This window comes from Ictidomys tridecemlineatus, chromosome 3, assembly GCF_052094955.1.
Source record: "Ictidomys tridecemlineatus isolate mIctTri1 chromosome 3, mIctTri1.hap1, whole genome shotgun sequence".
Lineage (NCBI taxonomy): Eukaryota > Metazoa > Chordata > Mammalia > Rodentia > Sciuridae > Ictidomys > Ictidomys tridecemlineatus.
Genome location: NC_135479.1, coordinates 74,806,697 through 74,827,734, shown reverse-complemented (window position 1 = coordinate 74,827,734; position 21,038 = coordinate 74,806,697). Strand labels below are relative to the sequence as shown.

General features: G+C 37.9%; 1 protein-coding gene across 2 annotated transcripts in view; it reads right to left on the bottom strand.

Annotated features, from left to right (window-relative positions):
- Arih2 (ariadne RBR E3 ubiquitin protein ligase 2) overlaps nucleotides 1-21,038 on the bottom strand; it is a 64,092-nt gene that overhangs the window by 9,716 nt on the left and 33,338 nt on the right. For both annotated transcript variants that reach the window (XM_005326891.5, XM_078043178.1), the window contains 5 exons: nucleotides 10,070-10,137; nucleotides 5,840-5,903; nucleotides 3,280-3,430; nucleotides 1,928-2,049; nucleotides 294-403 (listed from right to left, as the gene is read on the bottom strand). In XM_005326891.5, coding sequence (XP_005326948.1) covers nucleotides 294-403; nucleotides 1,928-2,049; nucleotides 3,280-3,430; nucleotides 5,840-5,903; nucleotides 10,070-10,137 — 515 coding nt within the window. The remainder of the gene's footprint in view (nucleotides 1-293; nucleotides 404-1,927; nucleotides 2,050-3,279; nucleotides 3,431-5,839; nucleotides 5,904-10,069; nucleotides 10,138-21,038) is intronic.

Genomic DNA, 21,038 nt, shown 5'->3' with positions numbered 1-21,038 from the left:
CAATGTCAATCATTTGTGCAGGTAGATCCACACAAACACAATCTCTAGGCTATGAGTAGCATAAACTATTACACATTTTCTTTTAAGAAACTATGCTATTCCTTGTCTCCAGACTGAGCATTAATGGAACATGAGGTGCTGGGCACAAACCTGCCTACTAAGAGCAGAGTTACTTTTCTGGTTCAGAGACCCTGTTTCTCTCAGCCCCACCTTCACACAGAGCAACAACAGTGGTGCTACAGAGAAGGATGAAGCACAAGCCCAGGGCTGCTTAGCCACCCACTCAATCTTACCAGAAGACCTCATTGCACCGATTGCACTGCACTCGGCGAGCTCTAGGCTCCTGTACCCGAATAACCATGGGACAGTCTGCACCAGGGCACAGCTGGAGCTGGTAATGACTCTGTGAACACAGCAAAGGGAAACAATGAGAATATTGCCAATGTGCCGCCTCCAAAACAGACCTGTGTTGAGTGCTAAAATGCTTTCTTTCTGTTCTTCCACTTGTTGACAAAGATTAAGAGGCTATATACAAATTCAGAACAGATGCTGTAAAGATCAGACATTGGCCAGATAGTGAAGAAGAACTATAAAGTTTAACTTAAACCTGGTAACAACTCACTAGAATGACCTAAGGTTATATTACAAAATCAAATATCGCAATGTATCTGTTGGCCAGGTGCAGTGGAAGGTGCTTGTAGTTTTAGCTACTCAGGAGGCTGAAGCAGGAGGATTACTTGAGCCCAGCAATTTGAGGCTAGCCTGGGTAACATGAGAAATCATCTCAAGTGGGGCCCCGGGGGAACTATCACTGAGATGAAAGTACAAATGGACTTGGGCTGGAAAGGAACACATTCCACTCAGCTGTGAATATGATAGCTCTGAGGGCTCAATGATCTTCAGGAATCTACTAAAGGCAGCAAATATCACAAAGAAGAAGGCCTTTTGCTTATCCTGCACCATGTGCATGAGATCATAAATCAATCCAATAAGTTTAGACATAAAAGACAAAGATGAAAATTGTGCTGCATGGAATTATCATCACCAGACAAGAGCTCAAGAGAGAAAAAAATTTCAAAACTGATAATAATGGAATTCTGGATGAGGTTTCAAAATGCTAAAAAAAGAAATATCCTACTAGGCACAGTAGAGCACGCCTGTAATCCCAGCTGCTGGGGAGGCTGAGGCAGGAGGATCGTGAGTTCAAAGCCAGCCTCAGCAATTTAGGAAGACTCTGTCTCAAAATAAAAAATAAAAAGAGCTTGGGGGCTGGGGATGTGGCTCAAGTGGTAGCGCGCTCGCCTGGCATGCGTGCGGCCCGGGTTCGATTCTCAGCACCACATACCAACAAAGATGTTGTGTCTGCCGATAAATAATAAATACTAAAATTCTCTCTCTCTCCCTCTCTCTCTCTAGAAAAAAAAAAAAAAAAAAAGAGCTTGGGGATGTGGCTCAGGTTAAACACCCCTGGGTTCAATTCCCAGTATTAACCACCCACCGCCCAAACAAAAGAAAAAAGAAATATCCCTTCTCTATGCAGAATAGCAGTGAACTGAATGGAATCCTAAGGTTCACTTGACTTGTGTTCATTCCAATATACAATAGCTTGTTTAAGCAACTATGTATAAAGTAGGGATTTCTGTCCAGTCTATGGAACAGGAAACCAGGACTCAAGAGAGGTAAACGAATTAGTCAAAGATCACAAACAAGGAAGCAATATATCTGGGATTTGCACAATGGTCTACCTGACTACTGGGCCTATGTTCTTCACTACCACTCTAGTGTTTTCTGAACTTTTTTAAAGCCATGGAACTATCTCTCCAAACAACAATACCTAAAGAAGCCTCACCTATAAATAACTGTGGTAACCATCAAATACAGATAAGCCCAATAAAAGAGAGGGCAGAAAAACAGGGGTCAGTCATACCTCCACGTAATCCCTGAAGAGGTAGCGCCTATATTTGTCTTTCAATTCTTCATTGGGAAGCAATGGAAACACAAAGTCTTCTGGTGTACGGAGTGGACAGTCCTGAGCCATACAAGAGACTCCTGTTGAACAAAGACAACCTGATGGACAACCATACTGTAGGAGACATAATACTTGCCCACTGGGTTCAAACAACAAGTTCAGGGGGGCTGGGAATGTGGCTCAAGCGGTAGCACGCTCGCCTGGCATGCGTGCAGCCCGGGTTCAATCCTCAGCACCACATACAAAGATGTTGTGTCCGCCAAATACTAAAAAAATAAAATATTAAAAATTCTCTCTCCCTCTAACTCTCTCAAAAAAAAAAAAAAAAATTCAGATTCCCTAAGAAACGCTTGGGGACTGGGGTTGTAGCTCAGTGGTAAATCACTTGCTTTGCATGTGTGAGGCACTGTGCTCAAATCTTAGCACCACATAAAAATAAATAAATAAATAAAGATATATGTGTCCATCTACAACTAAAAAAATTTTTTAAAAAGAAAAGAAGGGGCTGGGATTGTGGCTCAGCAGTAGAGTGCTTGCCTAGCACCGGCGGGAACCGGGTTCGATCCTCAGCACTACATAAAAATAAAGGCATTGTGTTGAGTCCATCTACACCTAAGAAATAAATATTAAAAAAAAAAGAAAGAAAAAAAGAGAAATGCTTGAAGCAACAGAATTTATTCTAAGAGGAGAACCTACACATTTCCATAGCAATGCAACAATACTGATCCACATTTATATATATATATATCAATAACACCACAAAATAACAATTTCTATGGATCCTTTTTTATAGATTTCTTGACTAATGAGATAGTTCTGTATGATAGTTCTGATATTTAATATTATGTGCTTAAGATTATTATTAATACAATGAGATTTTATAGATACCATTAAATGTGATAATTAGTATCAATGTCATCAAGTCATAGTAAAACAAATACTCCTGAAGCTAATCACTAAATTTGATTTACGCTATGTTGTCTAAATAGCAGCAAACTCTCTTAGGTGTTTCTGAGTTATGGCTGCCACCAAGATAAGAGTAAGCAGCTTAAAGGGCTGTTCACCTAAAAGGTGAGAGAGATAACCTTGTGCTTACACACTAGTATTTACAATAGCTTTTTCCTTGTTTTGCTGAGGACTGAGGCAACCTCTGCCACTATGTGAGCTGATGTGTTTAAAAATCACTAGTTCTGATGATTAAAAAGCTCAGTCTTAGAAGAAAATAGTCAAGTTAAATAGAGTATGAAAAGGCAGATTTGAAGATAAGTACTTCATATACCAGCCTTTTACAAGTTCCATGACAGACTCACCCACACCCACGCCATCCTTGACTAGGACCGAGCAGTGCTGTTCCCAGCAGCTGCGGCAAAACTGGTGCTGGCAGGCCAGAGAGAGTAGGTTTTCCTTCCGCACAAATTGCATACACACTGCACAGTGATGAGGGGGATGGGTGGTAGGGACCTGGAGAGAAGTAAATCCATGTGAGCAAAAGAAGCCTTCAGGTCTAGGGAGGCCACAGGACAGCCTCAAGTAGTTGAGTACATGGAAGGTGATCCTGACTTTGCAATAAGTGTCAAAGCCCAACTGAAATGTGTGGACTCTTGAGTCCCAAAGGGGTTAAGTGGCAAAGGGACTAAGTAGCAAAAGGGATAAAATACACCAGAAGGGCTTTCTGAGGGAAATAGTACCTGAGCCGAGCTTGCAAAATCACTAGGAGTTAGAGGAAGAGAGAATGAAATTAAAATTTACAGTTGTTTATAATGTAAACCAGGTTCAGTGAATTAAATTGGATTATATAGGATTGTCAGGTATGGTAGTGCACACCTATAATCCCAGCAAACTGAGAGGTTGAGGCAGGGGGATATATTCCCATTCAGCCTAGCACAGAGTTGGTCCTCAATAAGTACAAACCCAGTCATAAAGGTTCTTAGAAGCCGAGTCTGTGAAGCTTCTCACAGCATATACTGCAGTATTACATGTCAAGTACAATGGTTTTTCCATATCAATATGCTCAAATCACTGAGTGCATGCCCATAATCCCACCAATTTGGGAGCTGAAGCAGGAGGATTGCAAGTTGAAGGCCAGTCTCAGCAATTTAATGAGGCTCTAAACCTCTAAACAACTTAAGCAAGAGACCCTGCTTCAAAAAAAAAAAAAAAAAAAAGCGGAGCGGGGATGGGGGGGTGCTTTGCAATGTAGATCAGTGGTTAAGTGCCCCTTGGTCCAATCCCCAGTTCAAAAACAAAACAAAACATTGACCACACCACAAAATATTATAGATTTTACCAAGTTACAACTCATCCTTAATATATCAAAAAGATGTCACAGATAATTAACTTGGAGGGATAAAGGAGGAACTATTCTAGAATGTCGTAAATAATCACAGAGCTTTAAGTCACTGTAACACTATGATACATAAATCGGCAAAGACACTTTGGATACCCTGGCTAAAATTACAAGCCAATGGAAAATTCCACTTACAAGTTTCATTAGGTTCTTTCTGGTTCATTAGGAAAACAAGAAGTTGAGGAAAAGGCCTATATTCTGTTTGTCCAGTATGCTTCTAGAAACCTTTCTCCTAAGAGGGTGCAGAAACTATTTGGGGATCTATGCTCGAATTCTTTTTCCTTGGAGCTCTTTTAACACAGCCCTCACTAAAAATTATTGGACAAATGTTTGCTAAATATACCCAGGATTTTGCTATTCATTGTTAAGACAGTTCCTATGGTAGGGAGGTAAGATATGAATTAATCACTACATCACACAATGTATATATGATCAGACAAGTTTGGAGGGAAATGATCTCAGGGGAGAGGCTTTGTGAAATGGTGGCTTGGATTTGAAATCTTTTTTTTTTTTTCTTTTAGTTCCAGGCATTGAACCCAGAGATGTCAACCACTGAGCCAGCCCTTTTACTTCTTATTTTGAGATAGGATGTTACTAAATTACTTAGAGCCTTGCTAAGTTGCCGAGGTTAACTTTGAACTTTCATTCTCCTGCCTCAGCCTCCCAAATTGCTGGTATTACAGGCCGATGCCACCATGCCTGGCTAGGTTTAAATCATTTTTTTTTTTTTTTTTTTTTTGTGTGTGTGTGTGTGTGTGTGTGTGTGTATGTGTTGCTGGGGATTAAACCCAGGGCTTTATTCATGCAAGGCAAGGTACTCTACCAACTGAGCTATATCCCCAGCCCCTGGATTTGAAGGTAAATTTACCTCTTTATCTTTAAAGGTAAATTTCAGTCATGCGTGGTGGCAAATGCCTATAATCCTAGGTTCTTAAAGGCTGAGGCAGGAGAATTTCAAGTTTGAGGCCAGCCTTGCCAACTTAGTGAGATCATGTCTCAAATAAAAAAGAGATAAGGTGACAGAGGACCGCTGGGTTCAATCACCAATATTGAGGGAAAAAGAAAGCAAATTTCATTCCTACAAGTCAATATGGGGACAGAGTCCAAACATTCTGGGTCAGAAAAGGCATAAATAGAATCAAAGAGGTATGCAGTGATCTTGACAACACCAAAGCACCTAGAAGGAAGGGAGTACAAGCTATGTGTAAGTGCAGACAGAAAGGAAGGTAAGGCAAGGCTGGAAAGAACCCAGGGACAGGCAATGAGTTACTCTCTATAAAGGAAACATTTTTTGGCTGGTGGTACTAAAGATAGTATCCAGGGCTTCACATCTACTATACAAATGTCCCACTCTGGAACTACATCTCTGGCCTGAAACTAAAGATATAAAAGATTTAGGTCTGGCATGCTCACTGGTTGGACATGCTTGCTACAAACAAAGCGAAAATGTTTCTCCATGATACTAAGCCTTAGCAAGAACAATGTGAATCCAGAGAAGCCTCACTCAAATCGAAGATACTTACATGTTTTGATGGATTGGGCTGAACTCGTGCCTCAACAAGCAGTTGAGAAGAATTGGACTTGTATCTACAAAACAGAAAACAGAAATAAAGGAAATCAGAAGCTAAAGACATTTTTACTAGTAACAATGAAGAGAAAAGACCACCATATGTTGTGGTTACATTACCTTTTCACAGAACTAAACTTCATTTTTATCTGAGTAGAAAGATTTTGTTCTCTTTCAACATTTCAGCTCTCTATCAGTATAAGGAAAAATAACTGCTTCAAACTTAATGAACTACAAAAATATTTATAATAGACCAGATCTGTTTTAGATCTAGTTAAGGAAATATAGGCAAATATCTCAAATACCGTCTTCAAGATAGAAAAATTCCTAAGGACTCAAAAGGCAAAATATAAGAGTCTAACAAATTATGCTGCATTTAAGTTTATCAAAAGATACCATATGTGAAAACCTGCCATATATTGGAAGATAATCATTGTGTGTATCAGAATTAGTATCAGAAGAAATTAAAACTAAAAGTCCATTTCAAAAGACAAAATAACAAAACAAACAAAAAACCACTAGAAAAAGAACAGGCATTTCACACAGGGGACAGAAAAAAAAAAAAACAGAAATTAAAAACAAAAGCCAGGGATGGTGACATAAGTCTATAATCCCAGCTACCCAAAAGCTGAGGCATGAGAATTCCAAGTTCAGGGCCAGACCCTGAAGCTTAATAAAACCCTGATCCAAAAGAAAAAACTAAAAGTAAAAGGGTTGGGCTCAGTAGTAAAGTGTGCCCCTAGGTTCAATCCCAAGTACCAAAATAATCCAAACACCAAACAAACCAACAACAACCAAAAAAAAAAAAAAAAAAAAAAAAGAAGAGAAACATTGAAATATCATTTATTACTACCAGATTACAAAATTAAGTAAGACAGTACCAGGATCATTCAAATACCACTGATGGAAACAAAGTTGAATAAACACTTTGGAGAGCAATTTGGGCCATGTATGGGGACGCATGCCTATAATTCCAGCCACTTTGGCGGTTAAGGCAGGAGGATGGCAAGTTAAAAGTCAGTATGTCAGTATGGACAATTTAGCAAGACCTTGTCGAAAAATAAAATAAGAAAAGCTGGCAGCCAGGTGTGGTGGCACATTCCTATAATCCTAGAGGCTCAGGAGGCTGAGACAGAAGGATAGCAAGTTCCAAGTCAGCCTCAGAACTCAGTGAGGCCCTAAGCAAATTAGTGAGAGCCTGTCTCAAAATAAAAAAATAAAAAGGGCTGGTGGAGCTAGGATTGTAGCTCAGTGGAGAGCACTTGCCTGGCATGTGTGAGGTACTGAGTTCAATACTCAGCACCACATACATACATACATAAATAAATAAATAAATAAATAAAATAAAGTTGTGAGGGGAAAAATTTTTTTGAATAAATAAATAGGACTAAGGATGTGGCTCAGTGGTTAAGTATCCCTAGGTTCAAATCAGTACTTTTAAAAAGGGGGACAGCCTGGGAATGTAAATCTGTGGTCCAATCCTCAGTACTGCCCCCCCCAAAAAGGTAAGATAATTGCATCAGGCAAGGACGGTATCTCCTTTATGTGATTGCCTTTCCCTATCTAGTCAGAATGCTTCCTTCAGCTACCTTTGTTAAAAGATCTGTTTTATACCTGGTTCTCAAACTAGTGTTCTAAACACTTTTAGCAATTCAAATATATACTCTCAAGTTATGTTGGAGAGTTTGAACAGTTGAGAGAAACTCCATTACCAGAACCCATGTCCAATAATAGTAATAAAAGTTCATTTGCAATTGTATCCAAACATACTGAGCTCTGAAGTACAGAGCATGCCAAAGTTAGGGAATCAAATCATTTGACTTTTCCTGATTGTGCTGAGCTGCTCCAGTTGATATGGCTACCCCAGCCATATATAGCTTGAAGAACAGAAGGCATAATCTTCTTTCATAGATCAATGGAAACACACTACATGGAGAAAGGAAGACTTGCTGCACTGCAAGTGGGTGGAGATAGTAACTCTGCTTCTCACCTTGGGAAATTTTGTTCTCCAGGGATTATCTGACATACAATGTCTAAAGACATTTTTACTGTCATAGACTTAGGGATGACTTTCCTTACCTGACTTGGAGTAGGCCAAATCCAGAGGCACTAACAATCATTCTATAACCCAGAGAGCAGTGCCCCACAAAACAAAGAACTATCCACTTGGATGCAGTGGCACATATTTGTAATCCCAACTACCAGTGGTGCTGAGGCAAGAGGACTGCAAGTTCAAAGCCGGCCTGGGGAATTTAGTGAGACATAAAAAAATATTCAAACATGAAAAACTTAAAAAGGCTAGGGATATTGTCTGGTGGAAAAGTGCTTGCCTAGCATTGGCAAGGCCTAGGGCTCAAACCCCAGTATTGTTTTTTTGTTTTTAGGAGGAGAAGGAGGGGAAGGCGAATGAAGGATCTAAAGAAGGAAGGAACGACCTAGCAATTCCACTTTTGCAAATCCCTTCTTAGGGGAAGGAGAAGGGAGGGGGGGAGATAAGGGAGAGAGTGGAGAGGGGAAGGAAGGGAGAGAGGGAGGGAGGGATGATATAGCCCAAAATGTGCTAAGGATGAGAAACACTGAGCTAGACAGAGGCATATGCCTCTGAAGGTAGGACACAAGATATCTATCCGGAGAACGGAAGAGGATACCTTTTCATGACAACATCTAAAATATCCCTAAGGTCTGAAGTTCAAGAACTCTGGTTCTGGAGGAGGTGAGAAGGAACACTCAAATGTCCTAAGGCAGAGGTATGTGGTAAAGTGGCCACTTTTTCTTTTTCAAAAAATTTTTTAGTTGTTGATAGACCTTTATGGATAGACCTCCATATAAATAGAGGTGCTGAGAACCGAACCCAGTGACTCACACATGCCAGGCAAGTGTGCTACCCCTGAGCCCCAGCCCCAGCCCCTTTTTTCTTTTTTTAGTATTAGGAATTAAATCCAGGAGTGCTTGACTGCTGAGCCATATCCCCAACCCTTTTTATTTCTTATTTTGAGACAGTGTCTCACTAAGTTGCTTAGGCCCTTGCTAAATTGCTGAGGTGGCTTTGAACTAATCCTCCTGCTTCAGTCTCCCAAGCCACTGGGATTACAGGTGTGTACCACCACAGCTGGCTTTTTGTTTTGTTAACAGTACTAGGGATTGAACCTAAGGCCTCAAACATGCCAGGAACATGCTCTACCACTGGACTACATCTCTAGCATTTTTTATTTTGAGACAGTGTATCACTAAATTGATGAGGGTGACCTTGAACCTGTCAACCTTTCCTGGCTCGGAGGCTTCTTCTTCTTTTTTTTAGAGAGAGAATTTTTTAATATCTATTTTTTAGTTTTCGGCAGACACAACATCTTTCTTTGTATGTGGTGCTGAGAATCGAACCAGGCCGCACGCATGCCAGGCGACCCTGCTACCGCTTGAGCTACATCCCCAGCCCCTGCATGGACTTTTTTCTTCTTCTTATTTTTTGGTATTGGGACTGGAATCCAATGACACTTTACTACTGAGCTACATTCCCAGTTATTTTTTTTTTAACCTTTATTTTATTTATTTTTATGTGATGCTGAGGATCGAACCCAGGGCCTCGCACATGCTAGGCGAGCATGTCTATTGCTAAGCCACAACCCCAGCCCAATTATTTTTTTATTTTAAAGATTTTACTAAGTTCCTTTAGGGCCTTGCTAAGGTGCTGAGCCTGGTCTCAAACTTGTAATCCTCTGCCTCAGCCTCACCAGTAGCTGGGATCACTGGCATGTGTCTCCAGGTCTGTTGATGGCCGATTTTTTCTAAAGGCAATATGCCATGTATTACGACACATCCTTACTTGATATATCCAAAAGAAGTAGCTGGAGATGTTGGCAATGTTATCTAGAAGGAAACTGATTAAAATCAACAATAGCACAGAATATTTCAACTAACTTCACTAACAATAGAAATTTAGATAAAGTATGGAACGCTTATAATGAAATACTGTGCTAGCATTAAAATTGAGGTAGAATATGCTGTAGACATGGGAAAATGCTCATAATACACTGAAAGAAAGGGATGTACAATATGATCCAGTGTTTTAAAAATTTAATATGCACATTAGAAGAATATACTCCAAAATAAAAACAATAATCACTAGTGGGTGAGGAGGCAGAGCAGGGAGCTATGGACAATGTCATCTCCTCTCCCCTAAAGACCTTACCTGTCCAATATCTCTGAGACTTGCCAGTGGAAATTAACTAATATGAGTTTGGCAACTGAATGAGATACCTGAAAAGAAGAAAGAAAAATCAAATTAACTGAAGTTGCTTTTAGAGTGCTATATACTTTGAGAAATGCATATATTCACATCTATCCTGGGCTCAGGCTTGAGTTCCATTTTTTTCTCCTGATACTGTTTTTCTCTTTTAAGTTCAGACTCATAAAATCCTAATGATTTTATGAATCTCTTGATTTTCAATCTTTGTTTTGGTGAATGACCCTTCCAAAAAAATTGCAAACTCTAATTTGAAACTTAACAAAACCATTTATTCTACAGTAAGTAACAACTTAGCATCTAATATGAATGAAAGAGCTATGGATTCTCTAATGTAATGTATATTCCTGCAGGGTGTCATAGGAGGCCGCACACCTCTATTTAGGCCTTATATTGCAGAAAATCTCCCAGCCTCAACTTCCTTGTATGAATTCCACAAAGAAAATAACCAAACTCCTGTCTAGAATCCCTGGATTCCTAGCATCTGATGAGCACTAACTGCAAAGACTTTTTAAACATTTGTGGGCAGTCTTTCTGGCACAGACATTCTATTAGGGAACATTTAAAGCACATGGTTCTAGCTATTAAAGAGCCTCAGAAAGTATTTTAAACTAGCAATTCCTTTTGCAAATTCCTTCTTAGAAAAGACAGTGGATAAGTGAGCAACTGGGTTATTTACAATAGTAGAAAGTTACAATAACTTAAATTGTCCAACAAAAAATGAGCTAGGTAAATAATATAATGACAGATTCATGCAATAGGCTACTATGTAGTTTTTGAAAAGAACATTATAGATGTTTATTAAGAGAAAGAATTTCACATTTCAATATTAGGTTAAAAAAGCAAGTATTGAGATAGCATATTATAGTCATAATATCAGCCATAATATCTTGGTAATTGTCAAGTAAAAGCTAACAATTCACCTTAAGTGTCAAAACTAGGGTGTGTCCATAATAGATTGGGATGTGGTTAGAGGCCTAGATCAAACTTTTCAGACAGCACTGTAACAGAATATGAGGGTACCACTAAATCAAGAAATAAGGACCAAACTTCAGGCTGGAAAAATATGTAGAACATACTCTGCTCACTGGACTGAGTCCTTACATGCATCTACTAATGACTTGTAAGACAGGGCCTGCCTGGTCCACAAAAAAGAACTTCAGGAGGAAGACAAAGTAACCAATATGTGATCCACATCCCTGGAGCTCAAGTCACCCTTGAAAGGAGACTAAACTTAACATTTTTAAAAGGGCACACTCATTGTCAAAGGCTAAATAATCAATGAATGTCTTCCTGTCCTACAGTCTGTCTATCTAGAGGACTCAAGGACAGTTTACTTCAAATGGAGCAGGGGTCCCCAAATGCCTTCCACAAATTGTAATACATGTTGCCCAAGTATTTTCTTACTGAGGCCCATGGAAGGCCTGTTTCCTCACTTAGAGCTGATGTTTTCTAATTGTGGCCCTAACAAAACTATTCATTACAACAGACCACTATCATGAAATGAAAATAGAAACCAGACATTTGGTTTAAACTTTAACAACTGAATGTAGCTTCTGTTTAAAAATACTTTTTTAAAAACTTGAGTTATGGCATGGTGGCACACACTTGTCATCTCAGTGGCTTGGGAGGCTGAGGCGGGAGGATCAAGTTCAAAGCCAGCCTCAGCAATTTAGTGAGGACCTAAGCAACTCATCGAGACCCTGTTTCTAAATAAAATATAAAAAGGGGTCTGGGGATGTGGTTCAATGGTAAAGCACCCCTGGGTTCAATCCCCAGTAACAAAAACATAAACAAAACTATGACAGTTATACTACTACTATATTGTTTTGGATAAACTCTTTCTTTGACCTAGTGAGGCTTAATCAGCATCACACCCACTGCTTCCTATATGTCTCACTATGCTCCTCTCAGATCCCCTGAGCCCAGAACTAGACTGGATATAGAATGGCCACTCAGTTATGCTGATTACTAAATGATAACATGCATTTAAAAATAAATTCTGCTATTTCTTCAGGAAGGTCAAGAAAGTTTAACACTGAAAAAAATCTGACACCTTTATCTCTACAGCACTAATAGCAACAACAAAGCTTCAGAATAAAACTTGAGGTAGAGTCCATCTACAGATAACATAGCCCTGTTAAAGAAGAGCCAGGGCAGGGAGACACTAGCCCTTTATAAAAGTGGAGTGACGTGAACATCCAGGAATACATCAATATACACAAGATAGCAGACACACTCAAGTGTCAGCCACACAAATCTCCCACCAGCCTCTGTAGGAGGAACTTTTTTGATAACCAAGTCACAGTAGTGACAGACTGCCCATATAGTGTCCATAGATCCACTAGAGGACTGGATAAGGTGGCACACACCTGTAACTCAGCTACTCAGGAGGCTGACGTAGCAGGATCATAGGTCCAAGGCCAGCCTCCACAGCTTAGGGAGACAATGTCTCAGAATTAAAAGGGTGTTACTGCCAGGTAGGGTGGCACATGCCTGTAATCTAAGAAGCTCAGGATAGAGTTCAAGAGTTGATAGAGTATCAAGAGTTCAAAGCCAGCCTCAGCAACAGCAAGGCGCTAAGCAACTCAGTGAGACCTTGTCTCTAAATAAAATACAAAATAAGGCTGGGGATGTGGCTCAGTGGTTAAGTGCCCCTGAGTTCAATCCCCGGTACCAAAAATAAAAGTGTGACTGCACCTCAGTAATGGACACCAGGTTCCAAAAAGCCCTGTAAGTAAAAGTAGCACAGGGATGGAAGAAGACAAAGAGAAAATGGTACTCTAGAAGAATTTATTCTGAAATATTGTCTCAGAAGGGAAGCTATCCTTTTCCTGATTTAGGTCACAATGAGTAGGCTGTACCTACTCACCTAGCCCAGCAGTTTTCCCAAGGAAGAAGTGGTGTCCTGGCAGAAGAGATAGGACAAGACTTTTGGGGTGATATCAAGCCAGATTAAAAGTAAAAAACTCAGTCTCTGTGCAAATAGCCGATTTTTCTCAGAACTAGTATTCAAATCATGCTATTTAATATTCTAAGAGCTCAGCAATCTGCTGGGCTCAGTGGTACATGTCTATAATCCCAGGTATTAAGGAGGCTGAAGTAGGAGGATCAAAAGTTGGAGGCCAAAATGAGAAACTTAGTGAGACCCTGTTTCACAATATAAGAAAAGAAGGGGGTGGGTGGGATATAGCTCAGTTGTAGAATGTTTGCTGAGCATGTGCAAGGTCCTGTTTTCAGTTCCTAGTACCCGCCCCCCAAAACACACACACATACATGGGATTGAGCTCAGCAATCTATTCAGAACTTATTAACAGCCAACACTTCTAGTTATAGAAAGGTCCTCCACCCCTTTTGCCCATTCAGTATATGTTCTATGGAGAGAAATCTTCCAACAGATTAGGAGGAACTCTTAATGTGCAATTGGGCTAATAATCTGTTTGTAGTAAGGATTAAGTATTATGAAGATGACTTATATAAGAAAAAGAACAAACCTTCAGCAAAAGGAAAATGGGTCCAGGGTAGTAATATATCATAACATGCTCCAAAACTTATTACTTAAGAAGGTATATATATAATCAATATTCTGTTAGATCAATGTAATAAAAGGCTTACGTCACATTGATTTATGAATATTTTTTCTACTTTAGAAATATTAACCGAGGAAAACATTATAAATGAAGAACTAGGGGCTGGGAATGTGAGTCAGTGGTAGGGTGCTCGCCTAGCACCAGCGGGACTCGGGTTCAATTCTCAGTATATTTAAAAAAAATAATAAAAATAAAGGCATTACACCTAAAAATTAATAAATAAATATTTTTAAAATAAATAAATAAATGAAGAACTAGAAACTACGTTGTCCAAAAATTCACATTCCCAAGATAATTGCTTGCAGAGTAATCTGCATCTGTAATCACAGAGATAGAACCTACGTTTATTGTTCTCTTCATATCAGGGGCCAAAGAGTCCCTCTCAATGGGAATGGGTTGCTATTTCTATTAAATCCTTATTCCACTATTCCCTAGGAGAAAACTATCTCTGATAGTTACTTGGGACACTTACAAGATCATGATTTAAGAAATGTGTGTTGGGGCTGTGAGTGCTGGGGATCAAACCTAGGGCCTTGTGCATGGTAGACAAATAGTCTAAGCTATATCCCCAGCCCAATTACAATAAATTTAAACAAACTCTCAACAGCAGAGAGATGTTTCCCCCATCCCAAATGTTAAACTACATATTAAAGCCATTTAAAAAAGAAAAAGAAAAAAAAATTAGTTGTAGATTAATAGAATGCCTTTGTTTTATTTATTTATTTTTATGTGGTATGAGGATCGAACCCAGTACCTCACACATGCTAGGCAAGTGCTCTGCCACATTCCACTGTGGCTCTGCTGAGCCACAACTAAGCCCCTATATTAAAACCATTTTTTAAGAACTCATAATTTATATATAATAGTTCAGAAAGTTTAGTGGCTTTGATTACTAAATTCAGTTTAAAAAATCCTCTTGGATTATTTCTGATTTTAATTCCATGTTTCATAATGTGACGATTTTTTATTTCAACCACTAAATTTCAATCTATATAGAATTGCCAACAGTAGTTATTCTAAGATATTCATTATACATATACACTAGACAATAAATACAAACTCCCTTGTTGCCAAATTAAACAAACATCTCTTATGCTTCTTAAAATTATTTATTTTATTTATTTAATTTTTAGTTGTCAATGGACCTTCACTTTATTTATTTATTTATATGCAGTTCTGAAAATCAAACCCAGTGCCTCACACATGCTAGGCAAGCGCTCTTCCACTACACTACAATTCCAGCCCTCATGTTTTTATTTTTTAATTTTTGGAAGTACTGGTGAGAAGGGTGAGGGAGGATTTGGTCGTGTGGGGGGTGCAGTGCATACCATATTCCCATACCTTTCAAAGTAGGCTTACTTTTGATTCCACATCTCACTCTTCCTTACCACTTCACCTTCTTCATTCCACTTCCCAATCTCTAATACTCCATCTCCTCAGCACTCCCATCAAGAAAGTCTCACTACTACCCAATTAGGAAGAAAAGTGAACTGCCTAAATCCAACATAGGGCTTCTATGAAAAACATCATACTCACTCAATGATGAAATAGTCAATGTTCATGCATATGCCTATCAACTGTCCCGACCCCTCTACTTCATTATCCTGGAGATAGGCTTCCTGACATGCTATGTAACAGTAAGTATCAGATAATTCTTACAGAGTCATTATATGTTGCCAATTCTTACTTGTTTAAAAGATACTACTGCTCTCCAGTACTAAGGGCAAACTTTATGCCTTGTAAGAGTCAACAGGACCTACCACTGAAACACCACCCTCTTTGGAGTATAGCAACAAACCAAATTATTCCAGCATTCCCATGTATTTCTCTAACTGTTCTCTGCCAAAAATGACCATCTTTGTAGCAACCAAGTACAATTACTTCTATAGAACACATGTGAGAAAGCACAAATCACTAGTAAAAAATCTTTTAAAATAAATAATGAAAAAGCCACATAACAAAATATGGGGGGATGGGGTTTGCAGCTAACATAGAGCCTACAGGGAAATTTACAACTGTAAGTAAATGTTTATATTAGGAAAGTCCCCAAATCAAAGACATAAGGGTTTACCTTAAGAAGCTAGAAAAAGATGTCTAAACTCAAACTAAGTGGAAAGAAAATAAAACAAGATCAATAAAAAACAAAACAAGTAACAGCAAAAATCGATAAAGTCCAGTCAGGTAAAGTGGCACATGCCTATAATTTCAGCAACTCAGGAGACTGAGGTAAAAGTATAGAAAGTTGGAGGCCAGCCTCAGCAATTCAGCAAAAAGACCCTGTCTCAAAATAAAACATATAAAAGGTTCCATACCCAGTAGGCCCCCCACCAAAAAAAAAAACTGATTAAAATTTTTTTATTTGAGTTGTAGATGAACAGAATATTTTTATTTTATTTTTATGTGGTGCAGTGAATTGAACCCAGTGCCTCACATGTGCTAAGCAAGCACTCTACCACTGAGCTACAACCAGAGTGACCCAAAATTGATTATTTAAAAAGATAACAGTCCTGGTGGTTCACACCTGTAATCTAAGCAACTTGGGAAGCTGAGGCAGAAGGATCAAAACCAGCCTCAGCAAAAGTGAGGTGCTAAGCAACTCAGTGAGATCCCATCTCTAAATAAAATACAAAATAGCGCTGGGGATGTGGCTCAGTGGTCAAGTGCCCCAGAGTTCAATCCCTGGTACCACCACCACACCCAAAAAAAGGGGGATAACAAAGTTGATAAAACCTTATGCAATTACGGAAGGAAAGAGAGAATACAAGACACCAAAGCAAAAGTTAAAGAGGGATTATCTGTACAATTTTTTTTTCTTCAGTGCTTGGGATAGAACCCAGAGCCTCAAGCATGATAGGCAATTGTACTACCAAAGGGTTATATCCCAAACCCCCTACAAAAATCTGAAATATTAACAGGAAAATAAGAAAACACTATAAACAATTTGCTTATTTTTTCAGAAAAAAAAAAGAGACTTTGGATAAAATTTAAGTTCCTTGAAAAATACAAAAACTGACATGAAGCAGAGAGCCCCAGATTTGATCCCCGCCACACACACACACACACACACACACACACACACACACACACACACACAGCAAACTGACACAAAATGAAAAACAAAATCTCTCTTTAAAGATATTGAATTCATTATCAAAAATTTTCCCACAAAATTCTAGACCTAGGAGTTTTACTGATGAATTCTACCAACACTAATCTTTACACAAACACTTCCAGAAACTTGAGAAGAAACATTTCTTCCAAATTCATTTCATGAGCACAAAACTCTGACAAAAGCATAACCAAAAAAAAATTTAAAACAGACCAATGTTCTTTATAGACATGTAAATCTTTAATTCAAAAAAATCCAAAAAATTAAATCTAGTAATTCAGAAAAGGATAATATATTATAATCAAGTGTAGTTTAGCACCGGAATACAAGGCTGATTTAATTTTGGATTCTCCTGAATATAATTCACTGAATTAACTATATAATGGGGAAAACAACCCAAATCATCATTTCAATAGATGCAGAAAACCATCTGAAAAAATTCAATACTGATTCAAGATAAAAATTCTCAGAAATTAGGAAGAAAAGTGAGTTGCTAAATCCAACATAGGGCTTCTATGAAAAACATGATACTCACTCAATGATGAAATAGACAATGTTAATATCAGGAAAATGGCAAAAAATACTCATATCATTTAATATTATACTGGAGGCTCTAGCTAATGCAAAGAAAAAAAAGACATGATATTGGAAAAGAAGAAACAAATATAGAAAAAATGACTGTTTATGTAGAAAAGATATTCCTCGACAAAATGACTGTCTATGTAAAAAATCCTAAAGTTATCTACAAAATTAGTACTAGAAATAAAAAATGAATTTAGTAAGTTAAAAAAGTACAAGATCAATATATCAAAATCAAATTTTTATATAACTGCAAACAAATGGCAAAGAGAAATTTAAACAACTCGAATTTATTTTAATATTTTAACCCAATATACCAAACTACTACTTCAACATGTAACGCACAAAAAATATTTTCATGCCTTTTTTTCATTCTGATTCCAAGGTATATTTTATTTTATATTTTAGCACAGCTCAATTCAAACTGATTATATTTCAAATGCTCAGTGGCCACATAGGACCACAGCTATTATACCAGGTTATACAACTATAGATTTAACACAATATTAAAGCCAAAATCAAAATCACAGTGGGCTATTTTGTACGAATCATTAACTGATCCTAAAATTTGTGCAAATATAAAGGATCTAGAATATCCAAAGAAATCTTGAAAGAGAAGACCAAAGTTGGAAGACATAATATCTGACTTCAAGACTTACTGTAGTAATCAGGACAGTGAGAATACAGGTTTAGGACAGACACAAATCAACAAAACAGAGTCCATAAGTAAACTCTTATGTGTATGGTCAATATTCAACAAAGGTGCCAATTTAATTTCATAGTGGAAAGGAAAATCTTTTCAACAAATGGTTCTGGAATCAATGAGTAATTATGTATATAAAACATACAAAATGCAGAAATAGACTTAAATGTAAAACCTAAAAATAAAAAACTCTGGGAAGAAAACAAAAAAGAAAAGCTTTGCAACCCGATTTAGGCAAAGATTTATTAGATATAACACTGAAAGTACAATCCTAAAAAAGGAGTGGGGGAAGGGAGGGGAGGGGAGGGGAAAGGAGGAGAGGAGAGAGGGAATAAATTAGATGCCATCAAAATTAAACTTGTTCTTCAAAAGACATTATTAAAAAAATGAAAGAAGCCACAGATTAGGAGAAAATATTGGCAAATCTTACATCTGATAAAGAATTTAATTCAGAATATATAAAGAACTAGTACAATTCAAGAATAGAACACAATCCTCAATTTTTAAACTTTCCCCCACCCCTTCAATGCTAGGGATTGAACCCAGGGCCTTGCACATGCTAGGTAAACACTCTACCACTGAGCTATATCCCCTACCCCACAATCCAATTATTAAAAAAGGGCAAAAAAAACAGGGCACAGTACCACACACCATACTTCCAGCTACTCAGAAGGCTGAGGCAGGAGGATTGCAAATTTGAGGCCAGCCACAGCAACTTGGCAAAACCTGTTTCAAAATTAAAACTAAAAGCACGGGGATGTAGCTCAGTGGTAGAGCTCCCTGGGTTCAATCTCTGGTACCAAAAAAAAAAAAAAAAAAGAATTGCAAAAGATTTAAACAGACATTTCACCATTTCACCACCAGAAAAAAGAAAAAAAAAAAAAAAACAAGGAATGAATAGCAAATAAACACAAGGAAAAATCATTAATTACATTAATTACCATGACATCATTAGTCATTAGGAAAATGCAAATTAAAAGCAAAAGATAACACTTCACAGTCACTAGGATGATGATGATGATAATAATAATAATAAAAAGACTGACCATCCCAAGGTTAGCAAGAAGGTAGAAAAACTGTCTTTACATAATGCTGATGGAAAGATAAAACAATTGAGCTGCCTTCAAAAACAGTTTGGCAATTTCTTTGAGATGTTAAACATACACTTACCATGTGACCCAGCAATCCCATTCCTAGATATCTATACAAGAGAAATGAAAACACACATCTACATTAAGCCCTGGACATGAATGGTCACAGCAGCATATTTTATAATAGCCCAAAATTGGAAACAACCCAAATATTCATCAACTGATGAATGGATGCATGAACTAAATGTGTTATATCCATACAATGAAAAATCATTATTTAGCAATAAAAAGGAGCATGCAACTGACACGTGATACAATATGAATGAATTTCAGAAACATTATGTTAAAAGACAGGGGCAAGTTGGGTGCAGTTGTACATGCCTATAATATCAGTAACTCATAAGGCTGATGGAGAAAGATCACAAGTTTGAGTCCAGTCTCAGCAATTTAGCAAGGCCCCAAACAACTTATTGAGACCCAGTCCCAAAATAAGAAATGAAAAGGGCTGGGGATGTGGCTCAGTGGTTAAGCGCCCTGGTACCAAAAATATAAACAAACAAACAAAGCAACAAAAAAATCTACAAATTATAATTTCATTCATATGAAATTTCTAGAAAAGACAAAGCTTTAGAGACAGAAGATTAGCAGTTGCTTGGGGCTAAAAGTGGCTATTAATTGCAAATAGAGGGAACCTTTTGGGTGATGGAAATGTTCTAAAACTGGGAATGTGGTATGGCTGCACAGATATATAAATTTATTAAGACATAATGGTACACAATGATGAATGAAATTGACAGTAATGCTTCAATAAAGCTGTTTAAAAAAGAAAGCTGATTGATTAAGCAAATGTAGTAAAAGATCGGCAATTAAAAACCTGGATGGCAGATATATGGATATCCACTGTACAACTTTTTCAAATTTTTAGATGTTTATAAGTTTTCATATTAAAAGAGGGGGAAAGTTTGTCAAACTATTTCAATAGCAATTACATGCATTAACAAATATCACAATATACTAATGGCTGCCCTTTATACTACTGTATCAAATAACTTGGACTATTTCTTCAAAAATAAAAATTCCCCTTTAGAGTTTTAACATACTTTTAATTAAAGGTTGATTATACATTATGAATTCTAGTATAAAGCTATATAATTTCCACACAGGTTTACAATGTTAATAACTTCAACACTTTGGCCTTTCTCAATCTCCCTGACCAAACTTAGTTTCCCACTGGATGCTCTACTTCCAATCTGCCAGCTCCATAAATGTCATTGTTCCTCAAGATATGGCTCTCACTCTTGTCACTCTGTGTCCTATCTTTGAGCAATCAAATTTGTGCCTGAACCTTAACTGGTATGAACATAAGCACAAAAGTCAAGAATTGTTCTTTCATTTGCTGACAACTGAGAAAGGTAGTTTACATGCACAAGATAGGGAAGGAGAGGCAAACAAACAATGGTACAAAGTTCATTAAAGAATGAAGATGCCCACAAGTTTCTGGGAGGCCTAAAGAAAGAAGGCTTTTACACTAAAATGTAGAGATGAAGAAAAGGAGTGGATTGTGGGTCAAAATGGGGTCAGAGCAGAGGCCTAATATATCCCATATTCCCCCCCTCTTCTCCCTCTGCCCTCAAAACCCATACCACAATGAATCAAGACAGTGATGGGGAGCTTCCTTTCCAGCTCAAAGGACTGTGGGTTCATGTTTGTTATCGTTTACTCTAGAAACTGCTCCACATTACCCACAGGCCTCAAACCAATAGAGCTTTGTTTTGCTATTGCACTGAAACCTCAACTACCTGGTGGTTTCCAGATCTTTATTTCACAAAGCATTTAGCTATAT